Consider the following 15,265-nt stretch of genomic DNA (forward strand, 5'->3'; position numbering starts at 1 on the left):
TAATAGAAAAAAAAAAATAGCCCGAAATATGAATGCCAGCAATTTTATTAACGAATGAGACAATCAATGAAAAGAATCGATAGATGTAGATAAGCCATATTGCAAAGCTACGCGAGATTATCGGTAAACACATTTTGCTGCATGGGCAGACACTTTGACGCTTGCTGTCAGTTTCCTCCGTTTTCGTTATCGCTTTCGCTTTTGTTTATAGTTGTCAGTGTCAGTGTGGTTTGGTTGTTTTTTTTTTTTCTTGGTATCGCTTGGTTTCACCTCGCAGTCGTCTCGTTGCTTGTGTCCAGAACGTTCCAAACGTGAGTTTTGTTTTGTAGTGCCTGTGCGTGTGTTGAAAAAAGGTAAGGGTGAAGCCAGCAGCAGAAAGAAAGAAAAAAAAAACGAACTACGCCATATTTTCAAAGGTAATAATCGTTGATTTTCTAGTGGAATGGTGGTTCGAAGAAAATAGTGGTTGAGTCGGTTCTAATTGGGTTTTGTTTTGTCTCTCCTGGCAGCTTGCATCTGTTTTATTCACAACAGGCCATTCTGCAAGCGTGTTCAAAACAAAACTTTGAACTGAAATTTTTGAAAGAAAGAAAAATGGCTTCCATTATGGGATATGGCACGTTGTTGGAATGCCCGTACAACAAATCGCACCGGGTTCAGGCTACGGCCATGGCCCGGCACTTGTTCAAGTGCCGTAAGATGCATCCGAACACAGAGTTCGTGACGTGCCCCTTCAACCATGCCCACAAGGTGGCGGAGCCCGAGCTGAAGATGCACACAGCTACCTGTGACGATCGAGCCAATTTTGACATGTACAAATACTGCATCACGACGGCTGCAGCGACGCATCAATCGTCAGAATCACAAGAGCCGGAATTGATCTACAATCAGGAAGATCCAATTGGACCGCAAAAGGTACGTGATGAGGACGACGAATGTTGGGACGATTTACGCATACCGGCGTACAATCCGGAACAGTACTGCTCACAGGCAAAAATTATCCGAAAAGCCACTCTGATGACTCCCGCCGAGAAGCGGACTTTTTACGAGCAGGAAATGAAGCGCCACCGTGAGTTGGATGTAAAAATAAAGCAGGAAAAAGGTGAAGACATTGAACCAACTACCAGTAGCAATGGGGGACACAAAAAACGTCAGCGTTCACGGTCACCGGTTCGTTCGAGAAAACGGTCTCGTTCCCCGCTGGTGGTGGCTCGGCATCGTTCGCCCGTTGCAGCTCTCCCCAGGCGGCGATCGAGATCGTCTTCCCGTGGGTCCCGTTCGCACAAACGTCGGTCACCTTCACCATTTGTAGTCGCCCGTTCACGACAATCTCGGTCCAATTCGCGGAAATCTCGCTCCTTGTCTCCAATTCGCGATCGCAAACGTAGACGGTCGCCATCGGTCGATCGTCGCCGCATTAGACGTTCACCGTCACCTTTGCCAGACCATCGACGAGCGGCTGCTGTGCGATCAGCCTACGAACAGTACGAGGAAAGGAACCGTTACTCCCGCCCCTATTACGATTATACTCCGCGGTACGATGCATATGTGCGCTATCCACAGTTCGACTACCCGCCGAGTCGTGCTCCCCCGCGAGCCGAGCGCGACAGTCGTCCGATCATTTCGCGAGACCGAGATGACGAAGAGTTCATCTACCGCAGAGACTTCAGGGATTAGATTATTCGAATTAGGGTTTACAAAAAAAAAAGAAATTTAAGCCCAAACAATCGTGACCTACCCATTTTTTAGTTTGTCGTTTTTTAGAGTTAAGGATTATTGTTTAAATTAAGACATTTTTTTAGTAACGCATCGTGTAAGAGTAAGATTTGTCTCTACTTCTGAGTATATACTTGTATCAACCATAATAATTGTATGTCTTACTTAGCAAGTAGGAACCGATTCGTTCAATAAAGATAATATGCTGAATGGAACTCTAGTTTCGGCTGTCGTCACTCAAAAAGAAACTCCCATACGAATCAAATCAGGTAAGTAGGTATTGGTACATATCAATTTATTCTCCTAAAACAATCAACAAGCTATTTTAATGAGGGCGCGCTCACTGCGGTTCATCGCCACCGTTGGCCAGCTTCTTCAGGCTGTCCTCGAACTCCACCGGTTCGATCTTTCGCTTGGCGTCGTCATACAGCGGTGGTCCAATCAGATCCACCACCTGGTCGTAGTTGAGGGTTTCCTTCTCGAGCAGGGCCTCGGCCAGGGTTCTCAACTTGTCCGCGTTGTCCCGCAGGATTTGCTCGGTCCTTTCGTACGCATCGGTGATCATGCGACGGGCCTCCACGTCGAATACGTTGGTCAGGTGCTGCGAGTAGGGCTTCTCGGCGTACGGATTCGAATCGTTCTCCTCGGAGAAGGAGATCGGACCGACGGCGGCATTCATGCCGAAGTATTTGATCTATGGAAGAGGTGATTGGGTGAGTATTTTCGGTAAGTTAACCCAGAAGTTTTTCTCGTTGTTTTGAGATGCAAAAAGGTGCTCGAACAAAAGATGTTCCATGATGCTGTGTAAAAGCAATAGTATTTTAATTGTTTTTCAATAGTTGCTCAGTTGAATTCTCAAGAATATATATGGATGAGAATAATAAGCACACGGTGTTCTCAGAGCTTCCCTAAAGTTATCTCAATTCTCCTGAAACAAATGGAATTGTCCTGAAAACCATTAAATTTCCTCGCAGTTCTTTGGACTTGCGAATTTTCCAAAATATTGCAGATGTTTCCTTATGTTCACTGAGGTTCGTTGGACTTTCCTGAAATTCCCGTGTTCTTGAATTTTAATAGAAGGTAATGAAACTGTCTTTGATTTATCGGCATTTACCCTTACAGATCTTAAAACATACCCAAAAGTCTGTACTTTTCTAAAGTTTCAGAGCTGCTGAAAAGTTCCCGCAGTTTTCCTGAAGCTAATGGACTCCCAATAAAACTCTGGAATCATCCCTTGCTGAGGAAGTTGAAAACTAAAACTGCCGGTAGAAACTTTTGAGCGAAGCCAGAAGAAGTTTCAAAGGGAAGGCGAATTGGAAAATAACTTAGGGGAAAGGTGGATGAAAATTCCAGCGCAAAGCTGGACAGTAAAATCCAACCAATTACCGGCCACCCGTGGCCGCTGTTGTCGTAGCGGTGATAAAAATGTTAACATCTGTCAAACGCGACTCACATCAGAATTTTCACTTTTAAAATTGAAAATTTGTCTTGTCTTGGTACGTTTTTGGTGGTCAAAAAGCTTGTAGAATTGTAAGAAAAGTGTCCTTGAAGAAGGACAAATGACTACAATGATATCACTGCTTGCAATCAGGAAAATAGTTGAATTTTTAGACTACGTTAACACAAGCTCCACTGCTTAACATTCTCATTGTTGTTGCAGGATCGTTGCATTATCTCGGGATGCAACGAGAACAAATTTCAACTTTTCCGAATTCGGGGAGCAACAAATTCGTGCAGTGGAGAAAGGTTGCCATTGTTTACGGATCAGAAGAATATAAGTTGAAAAGTTTCCTGTGGGGGGGGGGGGGGGTAATTTGTGATTAATTTCATGTGGCCGCTCCCCGGGATGGGAATTTTGCAGAACAAATCCATTCCCCACAATTCCTGCTTTGCTGCTGATCTACTGGTGTAGCCCAGGCACACAATATGCTAGGTCTCTAAATCCGCTAGCACGGAGTCCCCAACATCATCCAGTATATCCAGCAGACTGACTTGGACGTCGATTTCAATCATAAAAAACATAACCTAAATAATATCGGTGCATCAAAAAACGCATTTTCATTATCTTTCAATGACATTGGAATGAAAATTAATATAACATTTCATTATTCGGCAAATTTCCTACATGTATCATCCATAGTAATGCTCGTATCTCACTATTTTGAACTCTTTTTTCAATAATTTATCACTCAAACTCTGGAATTTAAACCGGCTGCCATAAATTTATCACCATCGACTAGTACTATTTCCCGCCACTAGTGACGCATAAATTTAACTTGGATTCTACTCTTCCAAGGGAATATTAAATAAACTTAAGGCAGTTAAAAATAACTTTTTGATGGATCTATTTGTTCACTTGATAAAAGTATTTCCCGATTCCCAGGAATTACCGGGATGAGCCATCAGTTGTTTCTCAACTCCTGAGTAACCAAAAGCGGCGACGAAATGGAAATTAGTTGAAAGAGTATCAAGCACAAGACATTTTGAAACATGATTATTTTTTTAGAGGCTCAATTTTTTTAGATATTTAAAAAGATAATAATCTCTCACAATAGTTCCCTCTGACAGTTCAGCGCGGACAGACAATAATCATTTTAATAATTTTAAAAATCCGTATAAAATAAAAAAAAAACTGTACATCGGTATCAAGTTACAACATCGGTATATCTGACAACGCTGCGCGAAGATGATAAGTCTAGAGTACGTTTTGAATAGATCGAATGTAATAAACGTAAACAAATTATCATTTTGATGCTACCAGAAACTACTCTGTTTACTTTTCCTGGCAAAATTTGGACCCGCTCTGTTTCATTTTCTCACCAAAAAAAACTATTTGCCGTTTGTGCCAATCGATCAAAACATAGCTAAATGTTACATAGGAAACCTAACTTATGGGGGGGGGCGTATCAAACGTCGTATGTAACTAATTTGACAGAAGCGTAAAAACTGTATACTGCACACATACGACCTGTTTTTTTTCTAATAAAAGTGCAAATTTTGCAAATCTTCAATGAAAAATTATTGGGGGTGATCCATAAAATGATAACTACGGTTTCCGTGAGATATTAGAGCATTTTCAACCCAAAACGCAAATCGGTTGGACTAAAGAGCCTGAATTTATTTCAGGCTCTTTAGGTTGGACATGAGTGTTTCCGATTTGAATGAAACATTACTCATAGGATACCAATGGTTGCATTTTTCAAAATTACATTTTACATAATAATGTTTTTCTCCAGAGTAACTTCAGAAAAAGGCGAATTAAAAAAATGATTATCCAGCTTTCCATGCTCGGTAATGGCGGCCTGTTTGTATGAATAAATGTATCCTTCACTGTACTATCTTGAGGTTCGGATTTTGACTCCTCCCTTTCTCTCTCCCAGGAACAGAAACAAATGAAACAACATACGCCCTTCAGTTAATGTCAAAAAGCACAGTGAAGTATACATTTATTCATACAAACAGGCCGCCATTACCGAGCATGAAAAGCTGGATATGTTTTCAAAGAATCGAAAATGATTGATCTGACCAAAACGACATTTAAAAAAAAATATTCGTAATTAAATGTTCTTTCAGAAACAAAACAGCGAGAGGAAAAACTCAGTAAGTTCATTGTAAATTTGATTTTCTCAAAACTTCTTCGACTTTTTGACGTAGGGCTACGTCTTTGATTTCTATATGGAGGTACACTTTGTGAAAACCGAAAATGGAACATGTAACAAATTAAGAAAGATTTTGAACGTTAATAACTCAGCTGACCCTGGTCCAATGTCAATAATTTTAACACCAATCGATCAGAAATATAGATTATTACAGTAAAGAGTAGGAATAGAACTCAGTTCTTTTTTTTTTACATGTTGCCACCCAGAGATGATGCTGAGAAGGAAGCATTAAAACGACAACACGAACTACATCAGATCTCAGCCAAGGTCGTTTAAGACGAGAAGAAAAAAGACAAAGCGCTTGCCAAAGAAGATCCAACTGTTCGGACCGCAAATTTCGAAAGACGTATCTTCACTGCAAAACAAAAACCGGTGTATCTGATTTGACGTATGTGAAAACCGTTCTGTCGAATAAACGAATCGTGCAGGGTGTATGTAACAACCAAGGTGTGATACCGACGAATCAATCAAGGTATATGTGAGTAGTACACACGTAAAAGGTGTTTAATTTAGTTTTATAAAAAGTCTTGTCCGTTTTTACGAAAACTCAAAATTTTTCACAATTTCCTTAAACTTAATCCCTTTATCCAACTAATAGCAGAAACAGATTTAAAAAAATAGCATATAGGATTTAATAATATCATATGGACATTGTTATCCAATGTTTCTAATTTCCTATCCAATGTTACAAACGTCCTTTTGAAAACTTATGCTTGATATTGGCGTCTTGCAGTGAAACTTTTCCAAGCTTTCGCCACCTACATTTCGAAGTGAGAACTACTAGAAGGAGGATAGTTTCCAAATTCTCCAAGTAAAACAGACGATTTTTGGGGCAAATCGGTCCATAAAGAAAAACTAATAATTTCCAGTGGATACTTTTGCTTGAATCGTGTAAGAAAACGTGTTTGCAAACTAACTGTTATTATTTCGGTATGGATCGGAGATGTTTTCATGGAAAATTATGCATAACAAGTTTGCACCCACAGGTAGAGGTTACCTCCTGCGCAGCTGCATTTTTCGGAAAATGGTGAATATGTGCGATTTCCACTAGGATGAAAGTGGAAATTAAGTGAATTTACTTAGGAAACATTGTGTCATGCTGGTGATAATGAAAATGGTTGTATAGGACGCTTATATTCGATAAATGTTCATTTTAGCCTTTTTTAGGTAAGCATATTGATACTCACAATTTTCGACGGAAAACGCAACGGAACTTGATTTACTCAACACGCACCATACTATAAAATGGTGCTAGATGGTCTTCAAAGTGATAACAAGATGCCAAATCATCTTTATTTTGAGTAATTGAGCAAATTACTTCTGTTTACCATCATATTTACGATGCAGCATTGATGGAGCCGTGAAATGAAATGAATATATCTTATGAAAGTTCACCTGGAAAAGTCAAAGATGCACATCAGTCTGATCGTAAAAACGTTTTCTTCTTCAATTCGAATGTTATATTGGAAGGATTTCACGTAGGCTTGATGTAAATTATGATTTAATGCTTATTTTCACGAATTTTATATGCAGTCTGTCAACATTATCATCATCATGCAGTGGCGACATCTGCGTTGAGCTTTTGCGGCAATCTTCCAATAGCATATTTCTTGTTTTTCCTAAGTCCAGCCGGTCTTAAGTTAATGCGAACTCCAAAAATAATAATTGAGGGGGTTAGAAGCATGCTTGGCATACACAGTTTTACTCACGAACTATTAATTTGCTAATAACTTTGCACAGAGATTTTTATTGATATGTAAAAAAGGATATTTTATTTCTAGTAATAAAATGTACTTGATTTTGCGTTGCAAAAACGAAGTGAGAAATGCTCGCTGCACACCTCGGACTTTAAGTGTAAACATTCATTGGTGTTGATTCAAATGATAAGATTTACCTACTCTTTGCATGTCTACAGTAAACTATGATCCTAATCTATCAATTACTTTAAAGAAAACTAAATTTCAACAACTGAGTTAAAAGTTATTAACAAATGAGCAGTTGGTGTGTATAACTGTGCATGCCAAGCATGGTTGGAAGGAAAGGAGTGTGAGTGACTTTGATCGATTCTTTTCATCGACTTTCTCTTTGCCAGTTACAAACACATTCCTTGATTCGTGTGCCATTCTGGATGCTAGATGACAATCTCCTTTATCAAACTATGTGGCAGAAATAGCGCAAAATCTGTTTAGCTGTGGCGTGGCTATCAAAGGAGAAAGTCGATGAAGAGAATCGATCAAAGTCACTCACACCCATTTCCTTCGAACTCCCTCAATTATGAATTTTCAACATTTTAAGGCCATTTTCAACTGTTAGTCTGGACGTCACCAGCAACAAAATGTGTTTTCCATATTCCATTATTGTATTGTTAGTTGCAACTAAAACTGGACTGCTCCAAAAATGCAAAAAGTGTGGTAAAAGTGCACGTTTACGTCAAATTGGTTTGGTTGTCTTCGGTGCACTTATTCCTTACTCCACTTTTATCACGCTTTTTAATAAGTGAAAACGCGCTTATTTGTCCAGTTTGGTGGGAAATGCATAATGTTCAATAACAAACAAAACATTCTCAGATATTATGGCAGTCAGACTTTCCCGTTTCTATCTTCAGCATGGAAGGTGCCGAATGGACACGACTCCGCTGTTGATTTCTTTCGAATTGCTGATCCTAGCCCCAGGAAAAGCCTCACCGGACAATAAAGCCCCCTACGTCGAACAGGTGGAAAAGGAATTAATTTTTTCTACTCGTCGCTGGGGCTTGGCAAGAATTTAGAGAAGGAAGCCACCCACGGCTGATGGACTTTCTGTGCGAGAATATTGCGAATCAAATTCCCGTTCAAATACAGCTGTAAATATTAACCGAAACCTAGTGATCCATCGTCACCACCCGTTTCTTCTAAGTGCACACACTTATATAGGTTCAAAAGATTTGTCAAGACCAAACTAAGGCCTACAAGACTATGATAAAATCGAAATTGTTTCTTGGGATGAGTATAGGGGAAATGGCTCTTGTTAGGTTTAGATCACTTTGAAGCTAAATAATTTGAATTCAAATTGGGATCCATCTCCAATGCACCTTTCGGCACCAGGATCACGGGTGTTGGATATTGTGCGCTTCATTGTACGACGCTTGAACCTAACCCTATCACTCATTGGGAAGTCTTCCCAAGGATTGCAGTACCGTATACAAATTACAAGGCCTGTTTTTGGACAGGTACATGTGAGTATCTGTCCATTCTTTCCCTTTCCCATTGTACGGTGCTTCCTGGGTCTGTTTTTTTGTAACGATTTCGTGTACCGTTCCTGATTTAAAGTCATTAAAATTCTCGGATGATAATACCACCTACCTGTGCGGAAGAACATTTGTTACCCCAAGAAGAAGGATTATCGCCGAATCGTTACCAGTAATAGCGTGCAGCCCGTACTTTAGATCGCTAGTGCACCAAGCGCCCCCTGCCATCTATCCACGGACGTGGTTTGATTTGTATCGGAGGTTCCAGTTTATTTATAAAACAAGGCCTGTCTTTGGACGGGCACAGGTGAGTGTCTGTCCAAACTTTTCCAACCCTACTTTCGGTACTTCCTGGGTCTTTCGATCATTCCAGCCATCCATCGGAAGTGATCAAACCCACATCATGTCGGAGGCGAAAATGAAGCAGTTGAAGCGACGAAACATCATGGATTCGATAAACCGCATCGACGAGTTCCTGAACATTTTCAACTCCGAACGAGACTCTAAGGAGGTAGCGATACGATTGAGCAGACTGAATATACTGATAGAAACTTTCGAGACAATAAAAGGTGAATATGAAGCATTCGATGATTCCGACAAATTTGTGGGTGCAAATATATATGTACCAGTTCAACCGGCACCGGCAGTTCCCGCAATTTACCATTTGAGTGGCGTAAAGCTTCCGACGATTTCTCTACCGCAGTTTGCAGTTTGACGATCACGATTCGTTCAATTCGTTAATACACTCATCGGCAGAAATCCCAAGCACTCCAGCTGATTGAATCCCTGAATTTTAATGCAAACAATTACGGTGTTACTTGGGAGTCTCTGTTGAATCGGTATTCCAACAAATACCTGCTGAAAAAGAAACACTTGCAGGCCATTACATTCTAACCTAAGGTCCTGAGCAAATCCGCTTCAACACTTCGTGCCAAGGTGGAAGAATTCCAGTGGCACGTCAAAATATTGGGCCAACTGGGTGAACCCATAGCAGAATCGAGCAGCTTGTTGGTTCAATTACTTTGCTCAAGAGTCGACGAGCAAACCCTTAAGGATTAGGAGGAGTTCGTGTCCGCTGATGGAGATCCTACGTACACCTATCTTGTCGAATTCCTCACCAAGAAAATACGTACACTGGAATCCCTGTCGATCACTGCAGAACAATTCGCACCATCCTTCCAAGGCAAACACAATCCCCCCTCAAAGCAACCAAAGTCGTCCCATGGTCCTCTTTCTTCTCGGGTTGGTAGCTACGCTGCAGCAACAGAAAATTACCTACCTATGTGTCACGCATGCAGTCAACATCATCTCCTGGTGAAGTGTCCCGTCTTCGAGAAAATGTCGCTGAAGGATAGGCTGAACGTGGTCCGCAAATGTCCCTCCAATTTCTCCTGTCGTACTTGTCAAAAGCGACACCACACTTTGCTGCATCCTGGATTCAAAACATCGGTAACTGGCAACGGAAACATTAATCACGGTCAAGGACAAAGTTCCCAATCCCATCCAGTCTCCAACGTTGCTAGGTAGATGTGAAGTCGAAATGGTCCCAACTACTACTGAAGACACGGTTTCCTCCGACTCTGTATCCGACCCGCGAAGTGTGAATGGGTTCCTATCTACTGTCGTACTCGTCGTTGTGAATGGATATGGGAGAGAGCATCTTGCACGAGCACTATTGGATTCGGGCTCACAATGTTGTTTGATGAGCGAACGACTCTGCCAACAATAAACCAACCCATCTTCGGCGTCGGTGAATCTCAAATTCGGGCTGTTGGTTCGGTCTCCTCCACAGAAGTTCGATCTAGAATCGACGAATTTTCGGTCTCTCTGGATTGTTTGGTTCTTCGCAACATCACCACAAGTCTGCCTGCGGTATTAATTCCAAAGAAAAATTAGACCATTCCCGAGGGCATTGACCTTGCAGACCCTGAATTCAACGTTTCACGGAAAATAGATTTGATCATTGGTGCTGAACATTTCTATACGTTCCTGAAGGGTGGCCGCATCAATTTGGGGAAATCATCACCCTCGCTTGTGGAGAGCGTGTTTGGGTGGCTAGTATCGGGAAAGTCGTCCTATGAAACGATATCCCAACCCCCGCTATGCCATATTTCTACCTTGGAGTCACTCGATCGGAACATCGAGAAATTTTGGCGAATAGACGAAGTAGATACCAGAATTCTATCAACAACCGAGCAGTGCTGTGAGGATTTCTACAAACGCTCAGCATCCCGGGAATCGACTGGGCGATATGTGGTCAAATATCCCAAAAAGGAAGGCTTTTCCCGTATGATTGGTGACTCCTACTGCAATGCCTTGCAACGGTTGGAGAGCCTCGAAAGGAAACTGGATCGGAACGTGGAATTGAAAGAGAAGTATTAGGCATTCATGAGGGAATTCATAAATCTAGGACATATGCGTGAAGTCTCCCCAGATCAAGAAGAACCCGCTATAGTTTGTTATCTTTCCCACCACCCGGTGGTGAAGGAGTCGAGCACGACCACAAAGGTCCGTGGTGTATTTGACGCATCGGCGAAAACCAGTTCTGGAAATTCACTGAATGAAGCGCTCTTGGTCGGCCCCGGTATCCAAGACGAACTGTACGTTATTGTCCTCCGCTTTCGTAAATTCAGGATAGTCTTACTGGCAGATATCGAGAAGATGTACCGCATGATCAGCATGCATCCTGATAAGTGGTTCCTCCAATGTATACTTTTCCAAATACGTTCTAACAACAGTGACGTATGGATTGGCTCCCAAGACGAAGGCGATTCGTTTCCCCGCGCTGCAGAGGCGCTAAAGCAAGACTTTTACATGGACGATTTCATCCGAGGAGAGAATAGCGTCGAGTCGGCGATCAAATTACGACGAGAGATAACTGAGTTACTCAAACGTGGAGGTTTTCGACTGAGAAAATGGTGTTCCAATTCCCAAGCGGTCCTAGAAGGAGTTCCGGAAGATGACCTAGCCACGCAATCCAGTCGATCTTTCGATGCCGAAGAGACAATTAAAACGTTGGGAATCGGCTGGGAACCATCGACCGACCAGTTTCGATTCAGCATCAACGTGAGCATGAAGGAAGGATCGATAATCAAACGGAAAATTTTGTCGGAGATCGCAGCCTGTATGATCCACTTGGTTTGATTGCACCGATTGTCGTTCGGGCCAAGATATTGATGTAACAGTAGTGGATGCTGTCTTTGGACTCGGACGAGGAGGTCCGAGCCAAATGAATGACTTTTATTAACGAGCTGCCCTACCTAGTCAGTTTTCGTATTGATCGGTATGTTTTTGAGGAGGGGATATGCAACTACATTGTTTCGCAAATGCATCCGATGTTGCTTATGGCGCGTGTCTGTACGTGCGTACAATTGGAATCAACGGAGAAGTGAACGTTGAAGAGGGTGGTCCCACTGAAGAAGCGTAGTATTCCACGGTTGGAATTATGTGCAGCCCAAATCGCTGCTCATCTAGCTACGAAAGTCCGCAAAGCGCTGGAAATTGAACCTGGATCCATCTGGTTTTGGTCAGATTCGACGATGGTCTTGCAATGTTGGATCTAAGACAGGGCCCATCGCTAAAAAAAACCTGCTATTTATCAGAAAATCTAGAGAATATTCCTCGAAAATTAAAAGTAAAATATGCATACTGAATTAAAACTGAATTGTAGAGTGAATTCCACATTTTTTCAGAATAAATTTTGTCGAGTGTTCTACAAAGAAATGCTAAAAAGTTGTGGAGAAAATTTCAAGGGAAAAGTTACATTCGGGGAAACGCGTTTTCAGGAAAGGTTGAACAATCGATTGAGGTTAGGAACATCTTTTGTTCTAGCTTTTTGCACCTCAAAACTACGAAAAACCTTCTGGTAAGAAAAGGATCGATATCTCAGACAAATCCCGCACCTAGTTAATCACCGCTATTCAATGTTCCGTTCAAAACGAATTTCCAATACAAAAACACAAACATTTTGTATGGGAAATCCGTTTCGAACGGCATACAGAATAGGGGTGAATGTGTTTTTTGCAAAGTTGAGCTCACCTGCGCGTAGGCCATCTTGGTAACCTTTTCCAGGTCGTTCTGCGCTCCGGTTGTAATCCGATTAAAGGTAATATTCTCCGCCGCTCGTCCACCCAAAGCCATGCACATCTTGTCGAACAGTTGGTCCTTGCTGTACAGCTTCTGCTCCTTCGGAGTGTACTGGGCGAACCCCAGCGCCAAACTTGTCCTCGGTACGATCGTCACCTTGAGCAGGACATCCGAATTCGGAAGCAGCCACCCAACCAGCGCATGGCCGGACTCGTGGAACGCAATTACCCTTCGCTCAGCATGCGACAGGGCATGGGATCGCTTTTCCGTTCCGCCTACCAATCGCTCAACAGCATATTCCAGATTTTTCGTTGTCACTATCTTCTGACTAAACCGAGCCGCATGCAATGCTGCTTCGTTGCACACGTTGGCAATGTCCGCCCCGGAAAATCCGGGCGTCAACGTCGCTAACCGGGAAGAGTACTTATCCGGAGCAGCTTCCAGCGAAATTCCCGACAGGTGCTTCTCGAAGATTTCCTTTCGCTCGATCAGGTTCGGCAGATCGATCAGAATGTGCCTATCGAACCGTCCTGGCCGCAGCAGAGCCTTGTCCAAAATATCCGCACGATTCGTACTGGCCAACATTAGGACCCCCTCCTTGGAAGCCATTCCGTCCATTTCGACTAACAGCTGGTTCAGAGTTTGTTCCGACTCTCCGGAGCTGACTCCACCAAAGCTTCCACCGCCATCGCGCTGCCGTCCGATGGCATCGATTTCGTCGATATAGATAATGCAAGGCGATCGTTTTTTCGCTTCCTTGAACAGATCCCTCACCCGAGCAGCTCCCAATCCTCCAATCATCTCAATAAACTCCGAACCGTTCATGCTCAGGAATGGAACTGCCGCTTCCGTTGCCACCGCTTTCGCTAGCAAAGTTTTTCCGCATCCAGGAGGCCCCAATAATAGCGCTCCTTTTGGAACCTTAGCACCAAGCCGCTGATATCGCTCGGGGGATTTCAAATAGTCAATGAATTCCTTAACCTCCTGCTTGGCTTCCTGTAAACCGGCAACGTCCTTGAAGAAAACGCCACGACCTCCCTCGACCGGATCAACCAAGGTGAACTTCGCACGGCCCATCTGAGTCTGAAATCATAATCAACAATTAACCAGACAATCTGAATTAAAAGCTCCTATCCTTAACAATCTAAGACTTACAAACGAATCCATACTAATCGGCCCCCGAATGCCCCGCATCCGACTCAGCAGCGCAATTATCACCCCGGTGGCAATCAGCGTAAACAGGATTCGCCCACTAACATCCCCACTGCGCTCGAACTGTACTGAAACACCATCCTTGATGCCCAGTCGCTTCTCCACCAGTCGAAGCTTCTCCTCGAATTTGTTCACATCCGCCACGGCCATGTGGAAAATGTTCGAGTGCGCCCGCCGTCCCTTGATGACCGCCCCGTCGTGCAACAGAATCGTCACCGTTTCCATGTCCGGATGAACTACCACCTCCTTAACCTCTCCCACTGCCAGCATGTGGTGCACAAACTCATGCCAACTGACATACCGGGTGGTCGTCTCCGGCCGGTTCTTGTTCGGCATCACCATCGACAGGAATCCCACCAGCAAGTAGATGGTAACCATCCAGAACAGGGTTTTCGTCACCACCGACATCATCTTCTCCTTGTCGTCGTCCTTGTTTGGCTTCGGAGGTCGGTTATTACCTCCGGAGGAACCACCGTCGTCACGATTCTGTTGACATCGTTGCAAGGACGTGTGAAAACTACGACTCAAGAGGTGCTGAGGCACTCCGTAGGAACGGGAAAAGAGACGCAAAATAGCGCGATATTCATCGTTGAAGTGGCGGAGCTGATGGTGTTTCAGCTGCTGTGGGCGGGTCGTCGCATCGATTCTAGATGCGGTGCAGTTGTTCGGTCCACCGGAAAGCTTGCCAACTGAAGACGAAAGCGATCGAAGCGCTGCCCTGGGAAGTCTACCGGTGATTGAGTGTTTGAATGGTCCTAGTCTCAACATGATGTATTTTGAACGGCGGATTCTGTGAACATGCTAAAAACTAGCTGTAAACTAGCTTGTCTAAAAAATATATACTGATAATCACAATATTCACAAAAGTTGACTAGAAACTAGATTTTTAGGGAATTTGCTAAAGAAATAGTCACTGTTATGAAATTCCGAACTCGCGAGCACTTTTCCGAAACGAAAATGATGACAGATGAACGAATGTTTTGAATTTGTCATGTTGCCCATGCAGCACATAGCACAGCTGTACACTGGTGCATAGTGGGTTCGGGAAGATCAGTTTTCCTCGAAATAAATATATAAATAATAGTACGTTCAGACTACAGAGTTATAACAACAATCAATACGAAACTAACGATTTTAAATTGGCTCACCACTTTAGTAGCCTATTGGTCCCAAGCAAACGATTAACGTACCCTATTCTAGTTGAAATTCTATTACTACACTATGTTTGTTTTGATTCGCTATGAAAGTTTGACAGATAACATCAGGGGTGTGTGGATTCATGCAGAACATGCAGGGGTGAGTGAAATAGCTTGGGACTGCTTGGGACCGTTGTTCTGGTACTGAGTGAGCCAAAAATAATAATGAT

At 42.9% G+C, this 15,265-nt stretch overlaps 2 protein-coding genes across 3 annotated transcripts; one reads left to right on the forward strand and one right to left on the reverse strand.

The window, feature by feature from the left end:
- The first annotated feature begins 263 nt into the window (after positions 1-263).
- Positions 264-1,936, forward strand: LOC135700754 (protein SON-like). Of its 2 annotated transcripts, none has more exons than XM_065221386.1 (2): positions 264-353; positions 510-1,936. In XM_065221386.1, exon 2 carries the CDS (start codon positions 595-597, stop codon positions 1,675-1,677), a length of 1,083 nt encoding a protein of 360 aa, XP_065077458.1. In that variant the 5' UTR covers positions 264-353; positions 510-594; the 3' UTR covers positions 1,678-1,936. The 2 variants fall into 2 exon arrangements, with proteins under 2 accessions (XP_065077458.1, XP_065077459.1); XM_065221387.1 differs by having other exon boundaries at positions 330-416.
- A 59-nt stretch (positions 1,937-1,995) lies between these two features.
- On the reverse strand, positions 1,996-14,812 carry Spg7 (Paraplegin). The gene is made up of 3 exons (XM_065221340.1): positions 13,843-14,812; positions 12,640-13,770; positions 1,996-2,410 (listed from the first exon to the last, which is right to left on the reverse strand). Exons 1-3 carry the CDS (start codon positions 14,665-14,667, stop codon positions 2,057-2,059), a joined length of 2,310 nt encoding a protein of 769 aa, XP_065077412.1. The 5' UTR covers positions 14,668-14,812; the 3' UTR covers positions 1,996-2,056.
- Between the last annotated feature and the right edge of the window lie 453 nt (positions 14,813-15,265).

This window comes from Ochlerotatus camptorhynchus, unplaced genomic scaffold (assembly GCF_037179485.1).
Source record: "Ochlerotatus camptorhynchus isolate MF236.1 unplaced genomic scaffold, CSIRO-AGI_Acam_v1.1 ptg000141l, whole genome shotgun sequence".
Classification (NCBI taxonomy): domain Eukaryota; kingdom Metazoa; phylum Arthropoda; class Insecta; order Diptera; family Culicidae; genus Ochlerotatus; species Ochlerotatus camptorhynchus.